Genomic DNA, 15,473 nt, shown 5'->3' with positions numbered 1-15,473 from the left:
TTTTTTCATTGGTTGTTGCCCAACTTTGAACCAGCATTAGCGCTAGCTCTGAACCAGCACCCGGTTCTTTCCGGTGGAAAAGGGGCATTAAAGGGTAACAAGCCGTTAACGAGCTTGCAGTGTTTGCTTACGGTGCAGACAACGTGTCTATTTTACAATATACTAAGAAAGATTTTTCAAGTTTGATCAAAAACTTCCTTAGAGACTGAAATAAAAAGTAACAGTACAGACAGAAGACTTCTTAATAATTGTTGTTAAGTATGTTCAATACAGATAGGTGTGTGGTTTTTACCTGATTTAATATCACCACCCTTCAAACTATTACTGTATGGTTTGCCTATCGCTATTCTTAACATTTATAATGAACAGTCCTCTTTGGGCCATTTATTTAATCCTTACTGTGGGAACACATCCCCAAGGCACCCTAATAAAGACCCCCTATCCAAAAACCTCTAATGACACCACTGCTAGCAGGCGAAACACAAGCATGCTTGATTACACAGTGAATCTGACGAACGTTTGCAAACCGTATTGTCCGACGAGTGCATATCAAATAACAGTGGCAGAAATTCAGCAAACAGAAGAGACTCGTGAGACTTTACTTCTCATTACTGGTCTAGACTCTTCACTCTTTAACTGCTTTGATGTTACCTTAGCAACAGTCCTCTCAGCGCAAGCCATCAGAGTATAATTGACAGCACATAGCTGGTGGAAACCACTGGAGACTGCAGAAAAAAACTCTTGCGTTCGTGGAAAAAAGCACTTTCTTAAGTTTGTGGAAACCTCATTTGAGAAAGGAATCATCAAAGTGAAGCTTCGATATAAACAACAAACCCTGTATAAAACAAACGCCTAGATTTTGACAGAATGTCATGCCTGTCACTGTAGGTACCCGCATCAGCTCTATGGTCCCCGAACCAATGCAACATTGACCAGGATAAACTGGTTACTGTAGAATGAATGAATGAATGAATGAATGATGAAGGTCATGCCCATTGTCAACTCTAAACTTCTAGGGTTTGTAGGGTTTCAATGTATAGCCATCATTCCATCAGCTGAAACTCATTGCTAAATGCAGCTTAGGTGTGCAACAATACATTCATTCATTTATTCATTTCCTACCGCTTATCTGAACTTCGCGGGTCACGGGGAGCCTGTGCCTATCTCAGGCGTCAATGTGCATTGAGGCAGGATACACCCTGGACGGAGTGCCAACCCATCGAATGGCACACACACTCTCATTCACTCACACACACACACACACACTACGAACAATTTTTCCAGAGATGCCAATCAACCTACCATGCATGTCTTTGGACCGGGGGAGGAAACCGGAGTACCCGGAGGAAACCCCCGAGGCACGGGGAGAACATGCAAACTCCACACACACAAGGCGGAGGCGGGAATCGAACCCCCAACCCTGGAGGTGTGAGGCGAACATGCTAACCACTAAGACACCGTGCCCCCCTGCAACAATACAGTTATCCATGAAAAGGCATACTAAGTTCTACTATTCTGGTCTACAAACTGCTCCTGCTTTTTAAAGTATATTTTCCTGTGTTCAACCAGAAGGCTCAACCTGTACAAATCAAGTGGTCAGAACTCAGAAGCAAAGATTTTCCTGTAGGTACAGGTATTTGCCCTCCAGCTTTTCGTTGTTTTGAAAAGAGAGTACAAAAACTACAGTGAGCGAGAGATCTTGAAGCTGAGGTTTGTTGAATAGGCAGTCTAGAAGATCTTGTCATCAAAAAGCTGAGGGAAGAAAAACTGGTCCCTGCTCAGCCTTACAGCAGTATGGCAAGGTGTATGGTTAGATTACAGAGTACCATGGGTGCTGTTCTACATTTCCTGGAACTGCTTTGTGGGAAACTGAAGCACTTCCTCTTACCAGACGTTCCATATTTGGGGCACTAACCCAGATGGAGCAGGTCATGTATCTGAATGGCCATCTGCTTCCCTCTCCACTTCCAGGATGGTTGTATAGAAGTGCACTGTTTTGGCTCCCCACCACTCCTTGGGGAACTCCCAGCGGTTTCACAAATTAGAGAGAAATTTCTAATAGAAAGGCAGCTGATAAAACTCTGTCCACTCTAGATTGCCAAGTGATAGTAAATAATAAGTCTATTGTAGAATTAGGAGATTTTCCAGATTTTAAATATAAAAAACACATGAAAACTACTTAATGATTGATATTAAAAAGTAATTTCCTGTTAGAGACAGAAAGGATTCATTCATTCATTTTCTACCGCTTATCCGAACTTCTCGGGTCACGGGGAGCCTGTGCCCATCTCAGGCGTCATCGGGCATCGAGGCAGGATACACCCTGGACGGAGTGCCAACCCATCACAGGGCACACACACACACTCTCATTCACTCACACACTCACACACTACGGACAATTTTCCATAGATGCCAATCAACCTACCATGCATGTCTTTGGACCGGGGGAGGAAACCGGAGTACCCGGAGGAATCCCCCGAGACACGGGGAGAACATGCAAAATCCACACACACAAGGCGGAGGCGGGAATCGAACCCCCAACCCTGGAGATGTGAGGCAAACGTGCTAACCACTAATCCACCGTGCCCCCCAGAAAGGATTCAATCAAAACAAATTCAAAGCAGCTGCCAAAGTTCTATCACTGAGTACAAGTCTTGAAGAAATAATCTTAGAGTCTGGGTTGCAGCATGTTCAAGATCATAAAGCTTATGTGATCGAAAAGCTTATATCTTATAGAGGTGAGATCCAATTTTGTCAGGAGAAGCGCCTATGAGACATATAAGTTTGCAAGTTTCTATGGCAGCTGTCATGGTACGGAGTGCATTTCTGAAAGTTATAGAGAAGCAGGAAATGTGGTGCAAATCAGTCAGATGATGAATGCTGTGGATATAGAAACAGATTTTGTTTCGTCGAGCGGTACCTTTGGGAGAATAACCGAGTGGTAAAAACGTTCTTCCAGCATGATAATAACTCCCTAAACGCTTTGCAAACACAATTAAAGCCCACTTCAAGCAGAAGACAGATGGGCAAAGCAGTACTAAATCGGCCACCTCAGACCAGAAACAAGCATCAAGCCATTTAAGATCACGGGCAGTAAAAGTATAGTTCAAGCAAACTGTTCATGAAAGATTTCACCAAGCAAATAACAAAATTTGGTCAAAAGTTTATGGACAGTTTCAGCACCTAGTGACAATGTACCTATGCACCAAGCCATCTCCATGAAGGCATGGCATGACTAGGTTTGAGAGCAAGAACTTCGGGCATCGAGGCAGGATACACCCTGGACGTAGTGCCAACCCATCACAGGGCACACACACTCTCATTCACTCACACACTACGGACAATTTTCCAGAGATGCCAATCAACCTACCATGCATGTCTTTGGACCGGGGGAGGAAACCAGAGTACCCGGAGGCAACCCCGAGGCACGGGGAGAACATGCAAACTCTGCACACACAAGGCGGAGGCGGGAATCGAACCCCGATCCTGGAGGTATGAGGCAAACGTGCTAACCACTAAGCCACCGTGCCCCTGAGACCCAAGCTTACTAAACACGTTTGGATGAACTGGAACACTGACTGCACCCCAGACCTCCTCACCTGTCATCAATGCCTGAAAGCCCTAAATCTCCATAAACATCTTCAAAAATCTAGTGGAAAACCTTCAGAAGATGGGAGCTATTTCAACATCAAATGGGGACTAAATCTGAAAAGGGATAATCAACAAGCACAAATGTTTGTGATGTCAGGTGACACCTTTTAGCCAAATTCTATAATCATTAACTCTTGTGTAGCTATGACTGATATGCAGGGATACTAGTTGGCAAAATCCAGACTTGTATAATGGTTTTCATTAAATCACTGCACCATTGACCACAAAAATTTGGCAACATTATCAATTTTTTAGTCTATACAGCAAGTTAGTTACTGCTAGCATTTTCTTCTGTCCTCAACTCGACTATCCACTCGGGGTAGAATTAGCTAAATTGTGATATCTCTACGTTTAATGAGGTACTTGAAAATTCTGTTTATCAGTGCTTCCTTGGTTGTTGTTTTTTTTGTTGTTGCAGGCAGCAGGATACAGAGGCAGGAATCATAACGCGCAATTAAACCACAGCTTGTTACCACAAGGTCATCGTGAAAGATCCCTATGCTCCTGTGAGACAAGTTTAAATCCCATTAGAAAGCAATCAAATTCATACAGGATAATATACTTCTCATCAGTTAAACCATTATGAGGGAATAAACGCTTTTTCAAAAGGTCCTTCGGATTGTTAAAGTTCCTTGTTTACTTAATAGGATTTTTTTCCCCGAAAACAGAAATCCATTGTTTATCTGGATGGTTGAAAAATAGTTAGTAAATTAAATTAGCTAGCTGGACACATTTTATAAATCAGCTAGCTAGTTACTTTTGTGAATGTAGAACCCGCACTGCACAAGGCAACGCGGCACAGTTAAACAGACAGGGTAATCACAATAGGAAACAGGTGTGAAGACAGGGAGGAGCAGACGAAGGCGGGCCAGACACGTGACGAGTAACGTAAACACATGCACGTGGCCAAAGTCCGGGCTGAGTCATGACAACATTGCCTTAAGTAAACTTTACGTTTTGTGAATTAGCTAGTAAAGTTATACAATTTAGATAAAGTAGCTAGCTAGATAATTCTTTGTAAATTAGCTAGTTCAAGGTTTTTATCTAGTTGAGTATCATCAGTTGAAATATCTACAGTTTTACTAATGAGATTGCATAACATTGACACATCGCTGTTCATCATACCGTGACCTTCTCACACATTTATTTAAGAAATTCTAATCTTCCTTGAGAGTATATTTAGAAGATACAAAGTCTTTTCTAATATTCTAATGAAGTAACCTAGCAACCATTTCTATGTGGAGCTAAATGATCAGCGCTGTACAGTGTGTGTGTGTGTGTGTGTACGAGGCTCCATCATCAGACCCTCCCTGTATATTCGGCGACTCGACTTTGCCTCTGCTCTCTAACTGCGGGATAATTCATGCTCTAAACTTATCGGCTAAATGAACTGTAGTGCTGCTTACAATCTACCTCTGATGTAATGGTATAACAAACACGGGAGTGATTACTGAATATATTACAAAATGAATAATCCAGGATGTGTGTGCGTGTGTGTGTGTGTGTGTGTGTGTGTGTGTGTGTGTGTGTGTGTGTGTCTGTACACCTGTGGTAATGATAATGCCAGTCTGTTTGTCTCTAACTCGATTTGAATTATTGATCCCGTCAAACATTTTTCATCATTCAGTGTGAATAGAATTGTGGTCCATGTTATTGAAAGATGATCAACAATAATCAGTTAACAACAATCAGATACTGGAAAAGGATCAACTTTAGGAAGCAAAAACACTGTTATTAAAAATCAGTAATTATAAAGAAAATAAAATATAGAATAAACAAAATTAAACAGGAAATAAATCTATTAAATTTTCAGTACTGACCTTAAAGCTCCAGTAATGTGGTTGCTAAGACAAAGAGAGAGAGAGAGAGAGAGAGAGAGAGAGAGAGAGAGAGAGAGAGAGAGAGAGAGAGAGAGAGAGAGACTTTAAACTTTGCACATTTATTTAAACAAACATCTTGTCTTGTCCTAGACAACGGAGTCACTATTTGAGAGGAAGAATGAGACAAGAAAACACGAGGGAGAGGGAGAGAGAGAGAGAGAGAGAGAGAGAGAGAGAGAGAGAGAGAGAGAGAGAGAGAGAATCTTTTAACAATTTAGCAAATAAAACTGACCCATTCTCACCCAATCTTTATTATGATTCTCGCGATCACACATCATACAGGTGAAAACACACACACACAAACACACACGCTATACTCAAAGATAACACACTCTGTTGAATATTAGACACATAGACAGATGGTGTTAATGGCTGCTGGCTTTTATTATAAAGGCTAATTGCAGTGCATCCGGACATCTCTGTCTCTGTCTCTCTCTCTCTCTCTAGCTCTCTCTCCCACACACACACACACACACATACACACACACACACACACACACACAGAAAGATGAGAAAAAGAAACGCAGAGATCTAGTCATTTGAACATATACCTCAGGCAAATGGGCCTGTAGGTGAATTAGACCTAAACCAACAAGCACGCAGCACCAGCACCACCTCCAATACACACAGACACACACACACACACACCTTCACTAAAACCTTACAAACCATGACAAATCAGTAGCTCTAACACCTGGGACTGGCGGTTTGTTATTCACAGTAGGTTCATCAAGAAGCAAATAAATTTTTAAATTTAGCGAGTAGCTTCATGGTTGTGCACGAGACTGCAACGTTCTAACAATACCATGCTACATTTGCTACACAGCATCTGAAACATGATCTGGCTAACAAGAACACGCAGGTATGTGTAAACTGAACAAAATAAAAGTCATACAGTCATAATAAAACACAAAACTGTCACATCATGCTCCGGTTAGTAAAACATTCTGTCACCTCACAATGGCTGTAAATTATTTATTATTTTAAACCAAAGGACCTGCTGGCATTTTGTCGACGGCGCTTCTTCTGCAGTCTTGGTTAACAATCATACACCTGTTTGTTTACCTTAAAGCTTAAAGCTTGATATTAAGTAAGCTTCCTGTAATAGTAATAGCTCGGTTTCATTCTCAGTCTCCTGTGTAGGTAAATAACTACAGTAGCTATTCATTTAGGTTTAAACTTAACCAATAAATGTTTCATCTCGCTCTCTTTATTTTTTTTTTAACATTTCATGCTATTTTACTTCACTGTTCAAAGCTTTAAACCTTCGGATTATTACAGAACTACTGTAAAGCTATTATAGTGAGACTAACAAGAAAGAAACCTGGTTATGGGGGACAGAGCTGTGTTTTCTTCAAGCTGTGTGCCAAAACAGTTACTCAGACAAAACAAACACTGGTTTTATTTTGAATTCCGTCTTTAACAGCGATAAGTGAATTTATAAACACGATAGTTGTTGAGAGAGTTTGCAATGTCAGCCAAATGTGACCTATTCCTGTGAAAGTAGGCGTTTCTTGGCGTTTTACACCATTGAATCTTGCTGGAAATCTGACTTGGTCTGTAAGAACCTATTTTTACGTTTATGAACACATCGTTGGCCGCTTAGGGCGCATCCGACTATGCTAATGCTACAGCTTTTGACTTTTACTCTATTTATTTATATATCTTGCTACCAGAACGGTTAAATATCTAAAATATCCAGAATAACCTGAATAGCATTTTCCTTAATTAAGCACTGCTTCACAAACTTTGAAGAAGGAGTCTGTTCTTCAAAATGAGATTACAGCATTAGTGTACTTTATATTAAGCCTGTTATTTGGGAAGATAATAACGTGAGATATTTTGAGACAGATTAGTTACTGGTTTGAAAAAGGTCTGTTGTAGAAAATATCCTTTAGGTGAAAATCTCAATCCTGTTGGAACAGTGTCATCACAACCAAATCCGTGTGTGTGTGTGTGTGTGTGTGTGTGTGTGTAAGAAATCAGGAAACAGAGTTGAGGGATAAAATTGCGACACAGTCTGCATGCCAAGCAGGCTTATGTGTCCACCCATTCTGCCCTCTCTTTCTCTGGCATACACACACACACACACACACACACACACACACACACATTTTCATGTCTTTATATATCTGTCCAGCATGCCCCTCAAAAATATTTCTCTCTGTGGCTGTCTCTGTATGTTCCGCTCTATAAGACACACACTCTCTCTCTCTCACACACACACACACACTCATACATACTGCGGCAGGCTTTCCAGCCACACCTGCTGCCCACCTCATGCCCCACAACACGATATTACGATGACAACACTCTAGCCACTAGCCGACCTGCGATGCTATAAACAAAACACAACGTAACACATGCGCACACACACATACACACGCATGTGCACACACACACACACACCTTTCTGTATCAGCGTCCACCTTCTCACCTGGTTAGATGAACATCATCCTCCACCTTATCCAAAACACAAACCAGTTAATCAGACAATCTCTTGCTCTCTCTCTCTCTCTCTCTCTCTCTCTCTCTCTCTCTTTCTATGTTTGTTCAGCGCAAATTGTTCATGTCTTCATCGATTAATAAACGTAACATACCATTGCTAATTAATCCTCTTCCCTCCTGTGCCTCCTTCCACCCCTCCTCTCCTCCTTCTCCCTCTGTCTATCCATCCGGCTCTCCGTTTCCAGGCTGCAGATCACAGAAAATCCCCTGCCTCTGGAGCTTTCTGTTTCTCTCTCTCTCTCTCTCTCTCTCTCTCTCTCTCTCTCTCTCTCTCTCTCTCTCTCCCCCCCTTTCACCCTTTCCCTCTCACTCACTCATTCACTTTAACTCTCTGCCTTCTCAACCATTATGGACACCCGCTGTCCCTTTCCTGATCTTTCCCTGATTATAACCTCTTCTCTCTTTCTCTATGTCTCTGTCGTTCTCCACCTTGCCGGTTCTCACCATGTGATCTTTTCAATCGCCATATATGGGCGCCAGGTTGCCGTGGAAACATCCGACTCCACCTGCCTCCAACACCTCCCCACCCCTCTTTTCCCATTTCTGTTGCTAACAGAGGAGTACAAACAGATAGTACAAACAGAAATGAAGGAAAGGAAAGAGCACAGGGGATTAAAAATAGAGAAAATAGTTGGGGGGGGGGGAAACCTGCTCAGAGAAAGTGACATGGGAAACAAAGGAGATGGCAAAAGAGAAAAATTATAGAAGAAAAGGTAAAAGAATCAGCTGTGCTGCAAAAGTAGAGGATTTGCATTTTATGCAAATGAGTTCATAATCTTCATGGGTGGGGTTAGACAGAAGAGATTTGTACACACTTTTGGAGAAAATTGGAGAAAAGACTTGAAGGAACAGATGTGAAGACATGGGTCACCATCAAGTCACCTGCATCTCTCTTTTCTGAGTAGCTGAATGGAGTTTGTATCAATTTCTGCCCGTCCTTCATGTCTGAAGGAGTTAGAGTTGGGTACATGGTGGTAACAATCACTTGAAGGTAAAGAAATACTCTAGTGCAGGGGTGTCAAACTCTGGCCCGCGGTGTAATTATATTTGGCCCATGAGATCATATCAAATGTGCATTACAGCTGGCTAGCCGCATACTCCACTAATACTACAAATCCCAGAATGCCTTGCCACTGTATTGACGCGTAGTCACGAACAACAAGCACCCCTCATTCTCTGTTGACAGTCATTAAAGGCAGGGTCTCCGATTTTTGAGAACTGCTTCAGAAAACTGATTCTGGCCGAATAATAAACAAAAATCAAAACAAACGTGTAGCCAATTAGCAGAAAGGGGCGGGGCTTGTCGATATGGACAGAGAGAGTGTTCGGTGCGTGTGTGTGACATTAGCAGAAAGCGGATTTAACATTGACATGGAGGATAAAAACAAAGAAAGAAAGAGAAAAAGACTTACGATAAGGACGAGAAGTAGGACGTGTTAATATAGGATCAGCTTTCCAGCGCTGGAGAGAACTGAAGGAGCAGGAAGTTGGCCACATATTTACAGGTTGGAGTTTCCCGAGTCAATAACTCCTGAGCTAAACTCTGTTACTACACAAATAACACCTCTTTTCTATCGTAGTAATGTAGAGAGGCAGCTACAACCGCGTTTTGTGTAGTAACAGCGTTTAGCTCAGGAGTTATCGACTCGGGGGAAAGAACTCGGGAGTTGTTCCAAATCCTGTGTTTAAGCAAAACTAAAGTTTGTTTCCATATAAAAAAGGTTGAACATTACAGATCAGTTAATTTTTCAATAAATATTCAGTTTGGCCCGTGACTTTATCTCAGTTTTATATTTTGGCCCACTGTGAGTTTGAGTTTGACTCTCCTGCTCTAGTGTTTTCACTCAATACCTATTTTCCTGTATTGAGAACATTCTCTGTAACTAAACAGGAAAGATTAAATTACCCCTAACATTAATAGTAGCTGAGGTAGACATGAGGTAGACATGAGGTAGACATGAGCATCTTCCTGATGCTGGTATTCTCATGGGGCAATATGGCACAAAATGATTCAGATTTATGGTATATGTCGGACATTAGACCGAATAAGATCACAGATTCCTTCCCATGAAAAAAGTAGTTCCATTCTGGAATTATACAGATTTACATAAAATTTGACTGGAGTATTCAACACCTGACCTGAGACTTTGGAGGGGGATTTGGGGATCTATCTAGGGTAGGGATCCATGGGTGGGATCCATTAAGAATGAATGCAAAGATAAGAACATGATGAAGAAGGGATATGGAAGGAATGGGATTAAAGGACAGCATAAGGAAGGGGTGGAGATTAAAGGAAAGGTTAGGGAAGGGTTGGGATACTGTATGTGTAGTAAACGGAATGGAAGGATAGTGAAGGAATGCGAAGTGAATGAAATTCTCTTGTTTTTAAGAGAACTTGTTTCTTCTGAAATTATTAAGAAGGCAAGCAGATGGAACAGGGAAAGAAATTGGATATGAAGAGAATATAACGCAAGGACAGATGAGAAATGTGATGGGAGGGGGGGGTTTATAGAGAGGGAATATCAAAAAAAGGAACCAGGAAAGGAAGACTATGAATGAAATGAAAGACAGGTGAGAAACATGAAGGGAAGGGAAAGAAGGACAAGGTAAAAATCAAGGGAACGGACAGATAGATGTGAAGTGAACGTTGAAGTAAGAGGCTAGGAAGAGTAGGTTTGGGAAGGGGTACAAATGGAAGAGAAACACGGGGAGGTTAAAAAAAAGTATAGTATAGAGAATGGAAGCAAAGGGTGGGATGTGAAAGAGAGGGAAGAGAAAAGATGGATAGTGATCCTCGAGATCTGTAAAGGAAATAGACTGATAATTGGGAAATGTGATGGGGCTGAGAAAGGAAGGTTAGATATGGGCAAGAAAGGAAAGTACACCAATGGGAAGCATAGGGAAACCGTGTGAAAGACAGAAAGAGAAAGGGAAGGAAGGGATTGCCAGAGATAGGAAGGAAAGGGAAAAGCAGATCTTCACACCTACCTGCGATTCCTTATCATTCACAGCATGACAAATGTACACCGAGACACAGCTCTTCTACCAGATACAGTATTACACACCCACCCACACACACACACACACACACACACACACACACACACACACACATATCTGCTGCCTCACAGTCTTTCTTACATTTATTCAAGACAATACCTCCTTCTCTGGAACAGCATGCCAAGTCATGTTTAGCATGTTTTCATGGCAACAAACACACACACACATACAGGTACATACCTGCTGGCGTGAACAGTTGGCACTGACGAGGGTAGCAGCATGCTGTGGTGGATATTTGCCCCGCTGTCTCTCAGCATCCGCAGCATGTATCTTGGCCATCGCCTCAACGTCTGGATTGGAGAAGCGGCGGGCCGCGTTGCCCAGCGTGTGGTACTGACGTTGGTATTCTCCATGCTCCCCTCGTATCATCCTATCTTCGTCTCACCTGGCCAGATCTGTGCGGGTCAAAAGGTCAAAGGTCACACACATACAGTAGCTGGACAGGTCAGAGTCGTGCAGTAGTAGACTTGAGTGCGGTTACAGGAATGAAACTCTCTGGGACAAGCTATTAAAAGAGAATAATCAACTACAGTTAACAGTCACTCAGCTTCGCACCAGGCTGCATCACACCAGCACGTCATGTTTTATTCCTTACTCGTGCCTGATATCTTTCTGCTTTGGGGGTTTGATCTTGAAGATGCTTCTAGTATTGCGTGCGCACACTCATACACACACACGCGTCAGCTAATACAGCTGTAGGCTACTGAGCTGTTGAGATTTTGAGATTTATATAGAAAATGGCAGCAGGAGTGGAAGAGGGAGGGGGGGAAAGGAGGCGATGTAAAATAACAAGATACGAGGCAGGAAACTGTCCGACGACGAGATTCAATCCGAACTTAATTAGTTAGGGTCAGTCTCATGACACCTTACTGAGATTGAATAAAAACATTCATTCATTCACTCATCTTCTACCGCTTATCCGAACTTCTCTGGTCACGGGGAGCCTGTGCCTATCTCAGGCGTCATCGGACATCGAGGCAGGATACACCCTGGACGGAGTGCCAACCCATCACAGGGCACACACACTCTCTCTCATTCACACACACACACACACACTATGGACAATTTTCCAGAGATGCCAATCAACCTACCATGCATGTCTTTGGACCGGGGGAGAAAACCGGAGTACCCGGAGGAAACCCCTGAGGCACGTGGAGAACATGCAAACTCCACACACACAAAGCGGAGGCGGGAATCGAACCCCGACCCTGGAGGTGTGAGGCGAACGTGCTAACCACTAAGCCACCATGCCCCCCGAATAAAACAAATCAATCATAATAAACACGCTCACTATGCAACGCACATGTAGGGTTTTATATTTCATTGTTGTTCAGTGTTACTTTTAGTCATTTGCTTACACTCAAAACATGCCAGATTCATTTTGTCAGTGCGACACAAAATCGATACCCAAATGCTTACACAGTGACCGAGTCGAGATTTACTTTGTTAAAAAATATCTTTAATGTAAAACGCACTTTGGAACAAAAACCAAGAACGGCAAGACTTCACTACAAGCATATCTACATGTAGTGTTGATATTTCCAGTGTTTCTCCTTTAGCTAGCTTACAATCTTTTGTTTTGTTTTTTTGTAATAAACTTGTCCAAATCAAACTATAAAGCACCACCTTCTTCAGCTTTAGTGAATGTTTTATAATGATCAAGGTCAAGGTGCTCCCAGAGTTTATCCTGGTATGACATCTTGCCCAGAATTGCCTCCAGTTTCCTGACCACCAGAGGGCAGTTTTCCTTCACTTTTAACCTACTTCATCCTTTACGTATTACTTACTCTAGAATCGCTATATAACAGGACGTTAATCTGAATTCATCCGTATTTTGTTTTTATTGTCCTATTCGGTGTCCCTATGATTTGAGCCTATTTCAGATCTCTGGTGTTTTGAACTTGCCCTGCCATAAATGTGTCCTTTGTTGTTAGTGAACTTCTTCTAGTGAAAACATGTCTGCTTTGCCACTAGGTTTTGCCTCCATAAACCTCATTCACATGGATCCATATTCTACATATATGAACTGGAAGTACTGGATCCTTCCCAGATTCCACAGGTTTTTTTTCTGCAAGTCATACTTGAAGCCTGATGCCTGAGATGCCTAAATATTTCATTCATTCATTTTCTACCGCTTATCCAAACTTCTCGGGTCACGGGGAGCCTGTGCCTATCTCAGGCGTCATTGGGCATCGAGGCAGGATACACCCTGGACGGAATGCCAACCCATCACAGGGCACACACACACTCTCATTCACTCACACACACACACTACGGACAATTTTCCAGAGATGCCAAACAACCTACCATGCATGTCTTTGGACCGGGGGAGGAAACCGGAGTACCCGGAGGAAACCCCCGAGGCACGGGAAGAACATGCAAACTCCACACACACAAGGCGGAGGCGGGAATCGAACCCCCAACCCTGGAGGTGTGAGGCGAACGTGCTAACCACGTTCGCCTCACACCTCCAGGGTTGGGGCACTCCGTCCAGAGTGTATCCTACCTTGATGCCCGATGACGCCTGAGATAGGCACAAGCGGTAGAAAATGAATGAATGAATGAATGAATTTCTATTCATTCATTTTCACTAACCTGGATCTGGAACCTATCCCGGGAATTGTTTGGTGAAAGGTTGCAATGCACCCTGAATGAAAAATCCAACTAGTGGGAAGAAACTGGAGAACGCACAAGGAAACCCCATGGGGTCCGTGCCTGTAATAAAAGTTCGATTGCATTTAACTGAATTTTATTTAATATACATATAACTTACATCTTTTATCTAACACCTCTGTAATATGTCCATTTGCATGCTCTAAGGCCTGTATCTGAGCCTCAGTCTTCACCATCGCCTTGTCTTTCTCTCACTCTTTGTCAAATTACATCAGCCTCTCTGAGAAATGTTGGATCACAGGAACGTCTTGATAATATATGCCACAATATACTGCGCATCATTTAGGGATTTAATTTTTTTTGCCCCCAGAGTGCGCTCCACTGTGATAGACCGTACTTCTTTAAACTCTGTTTTACAAATGAAAACAGCAGGGAAAATTGGTGTTAAAGAAGAGCATAAACAGCTGGCACCGGCCACATACCAACCCCATAAACATCAAACCCACACACTTGCTGTGCCATTTCTCTGGGGAGTTAGTAAGTAAAATAAAATAAAAGAAGGAATACGGAGCTTCATGTTACAAGTCTCTCCACCTTAGACACGTTTAGAAGCCTAAATCAATCAAGCATGATCCAACAGACTAATCGCTATGCCAGCCTTCATCCCAATTCGAGAATGATTAACACTTCGGGGGAAAGTCCCACAATGTTTCAACTGCTTTTTGGCTGCTTGATTTGCACCCGATGCGAAATAATCAAACATTTCGCAGATCTCTTGCTCCAGAAGGATGAGGGTTTGCTTCCTCGAGGTGACAGATGTGAGAGATAAATGAGTATTGATTGGCCTACTTTCCAGTATTCATTCATTTCCTACCGCTTATCCGAACTTCTCGGGTCACGGGGAGCCTGTGCCTATCTCAGGCGTCATCGGGCATCGAGGCAGGATACACCCTGGACGGAGTGCCAACCCATCACAGGGCACACACACACTCTCTCATTCACTCACACACACACACACACACACTACAGACAATTTTCCAGAGATGCCAATCAACCTATCATGCATGTCTTTGGACCGGGGGAGGAAACCGGAGTACCCGGAGGAAACCCCCGAGGCACGGGGAGAACATGCAAATTCCACACACACAAGGTGGAGGTGGGAATCGAACCCCCAACCCTGGAGGTGTGAGGCAAACGTGCTTGATTGGCATCTCTGGAAAATTGTCCGTAGTGTGTGAGTGAATGAGAGTGTGTGTGTGTGTGTGTGTGTGTGTGTGCCCTGTGATGGGTTGGCACTCCGCCCAGGGTGTATCCTGCCTCGATGCCCGATGACGCCTGAGATAGGCACAGGCTCCCCGTGACCCGAGAAGTTCGGATAAGCGGTAGGAAATGAACATGAGGCAGTTACCATAAATTAGCAATATAACAATATATAGTATGTTGCTGATTTACAATTTAATCTTTATAATAAATCACAAAAAATGGGACAATCTCTACGGCTCAGTCTGGTAATAATTGTGTGTGTGTGTGTGTGTGTGTGTGTGTGTGTGTGTGTGTGTGTGTGTGTGTGTGTGTGTGTGTGTGTGTGTGTGTGTGTGTGTGTGTGTGTGTGTGTGTTTATATATGCATGTTAACACATTTTCCTGCTGTGTCAGACATCCTCACAGCAGAAGGGCAGACAAGAGCAGCATTTCATGCTCGAGCCTTTACATACAAATTAGAGACGGTTGGCCGCATCATTAAAAAAAAAAAATATATGGA

The 15,473-nt window shown here is 42.8% G+C and overlaps 1 protein-coding gene across 10 annotated transcripts in view; it reads right to left on the bottom strand.

Annotated features, from left to right (window-relative positions):
* Positions 1 to 15,473, bottom strand: part of zgc:114120 (uncharacterized protein LOC619267 homolog) — a 49,498-nt gene that overhangs the window by 23,950 nt on the left and 10,075 nt on the right. For 6 of the 10 annotated variants that reach the window (XR_007140137.1, XM_047811273.1, XM_027171616.2 and 3 more), the window contains exons 2-3: positions 11,280 to 11,494; positions 5,472 to 5,495 (exon numbers count right to left, since the gene is read on the bottom strand). Coding sequence is in view for 6 of the 10 variants with exons in the window: in XM_047811273.1 (XP_047667229.1) it covers positions 5,472 to 5,495; positions 11,280 to 11,468 (213 nt within the window). In the remaining 4 variants the exon portion in view is untranslated. Of the gene's footprint in view, positions 1 to 5,471; positions 5,496 to 7,940; positions 8,100 to 8,131; positions 8,462 to 11,279; positions 11,495 to 15,473 lie in introns of those variants that run through there. The other 4 variants (XM_047811279.1, XM_047811280.1, XM_047811277.1 and 1 more) reach the window with 4 other exon arrangements.

This window comes from Tachysurus fulvidraco, chromosome 3, assembly GCF_022655615.1.
Source record: "Tachysurus fulvidraco isolate hzauxx_2018 chromosome 3, HZAU_PFXX_2.0, whole genome shotgun sequence".
NCBI lineage: Eukaryota > Metazoa > Chordata > Actinopteri > Siluriformes > Bagridae > Tachysurus > Tachysurus fulvidraco.
This window is presented reverse-complemented; position numbering and strand designations above follow the sequence as displayed.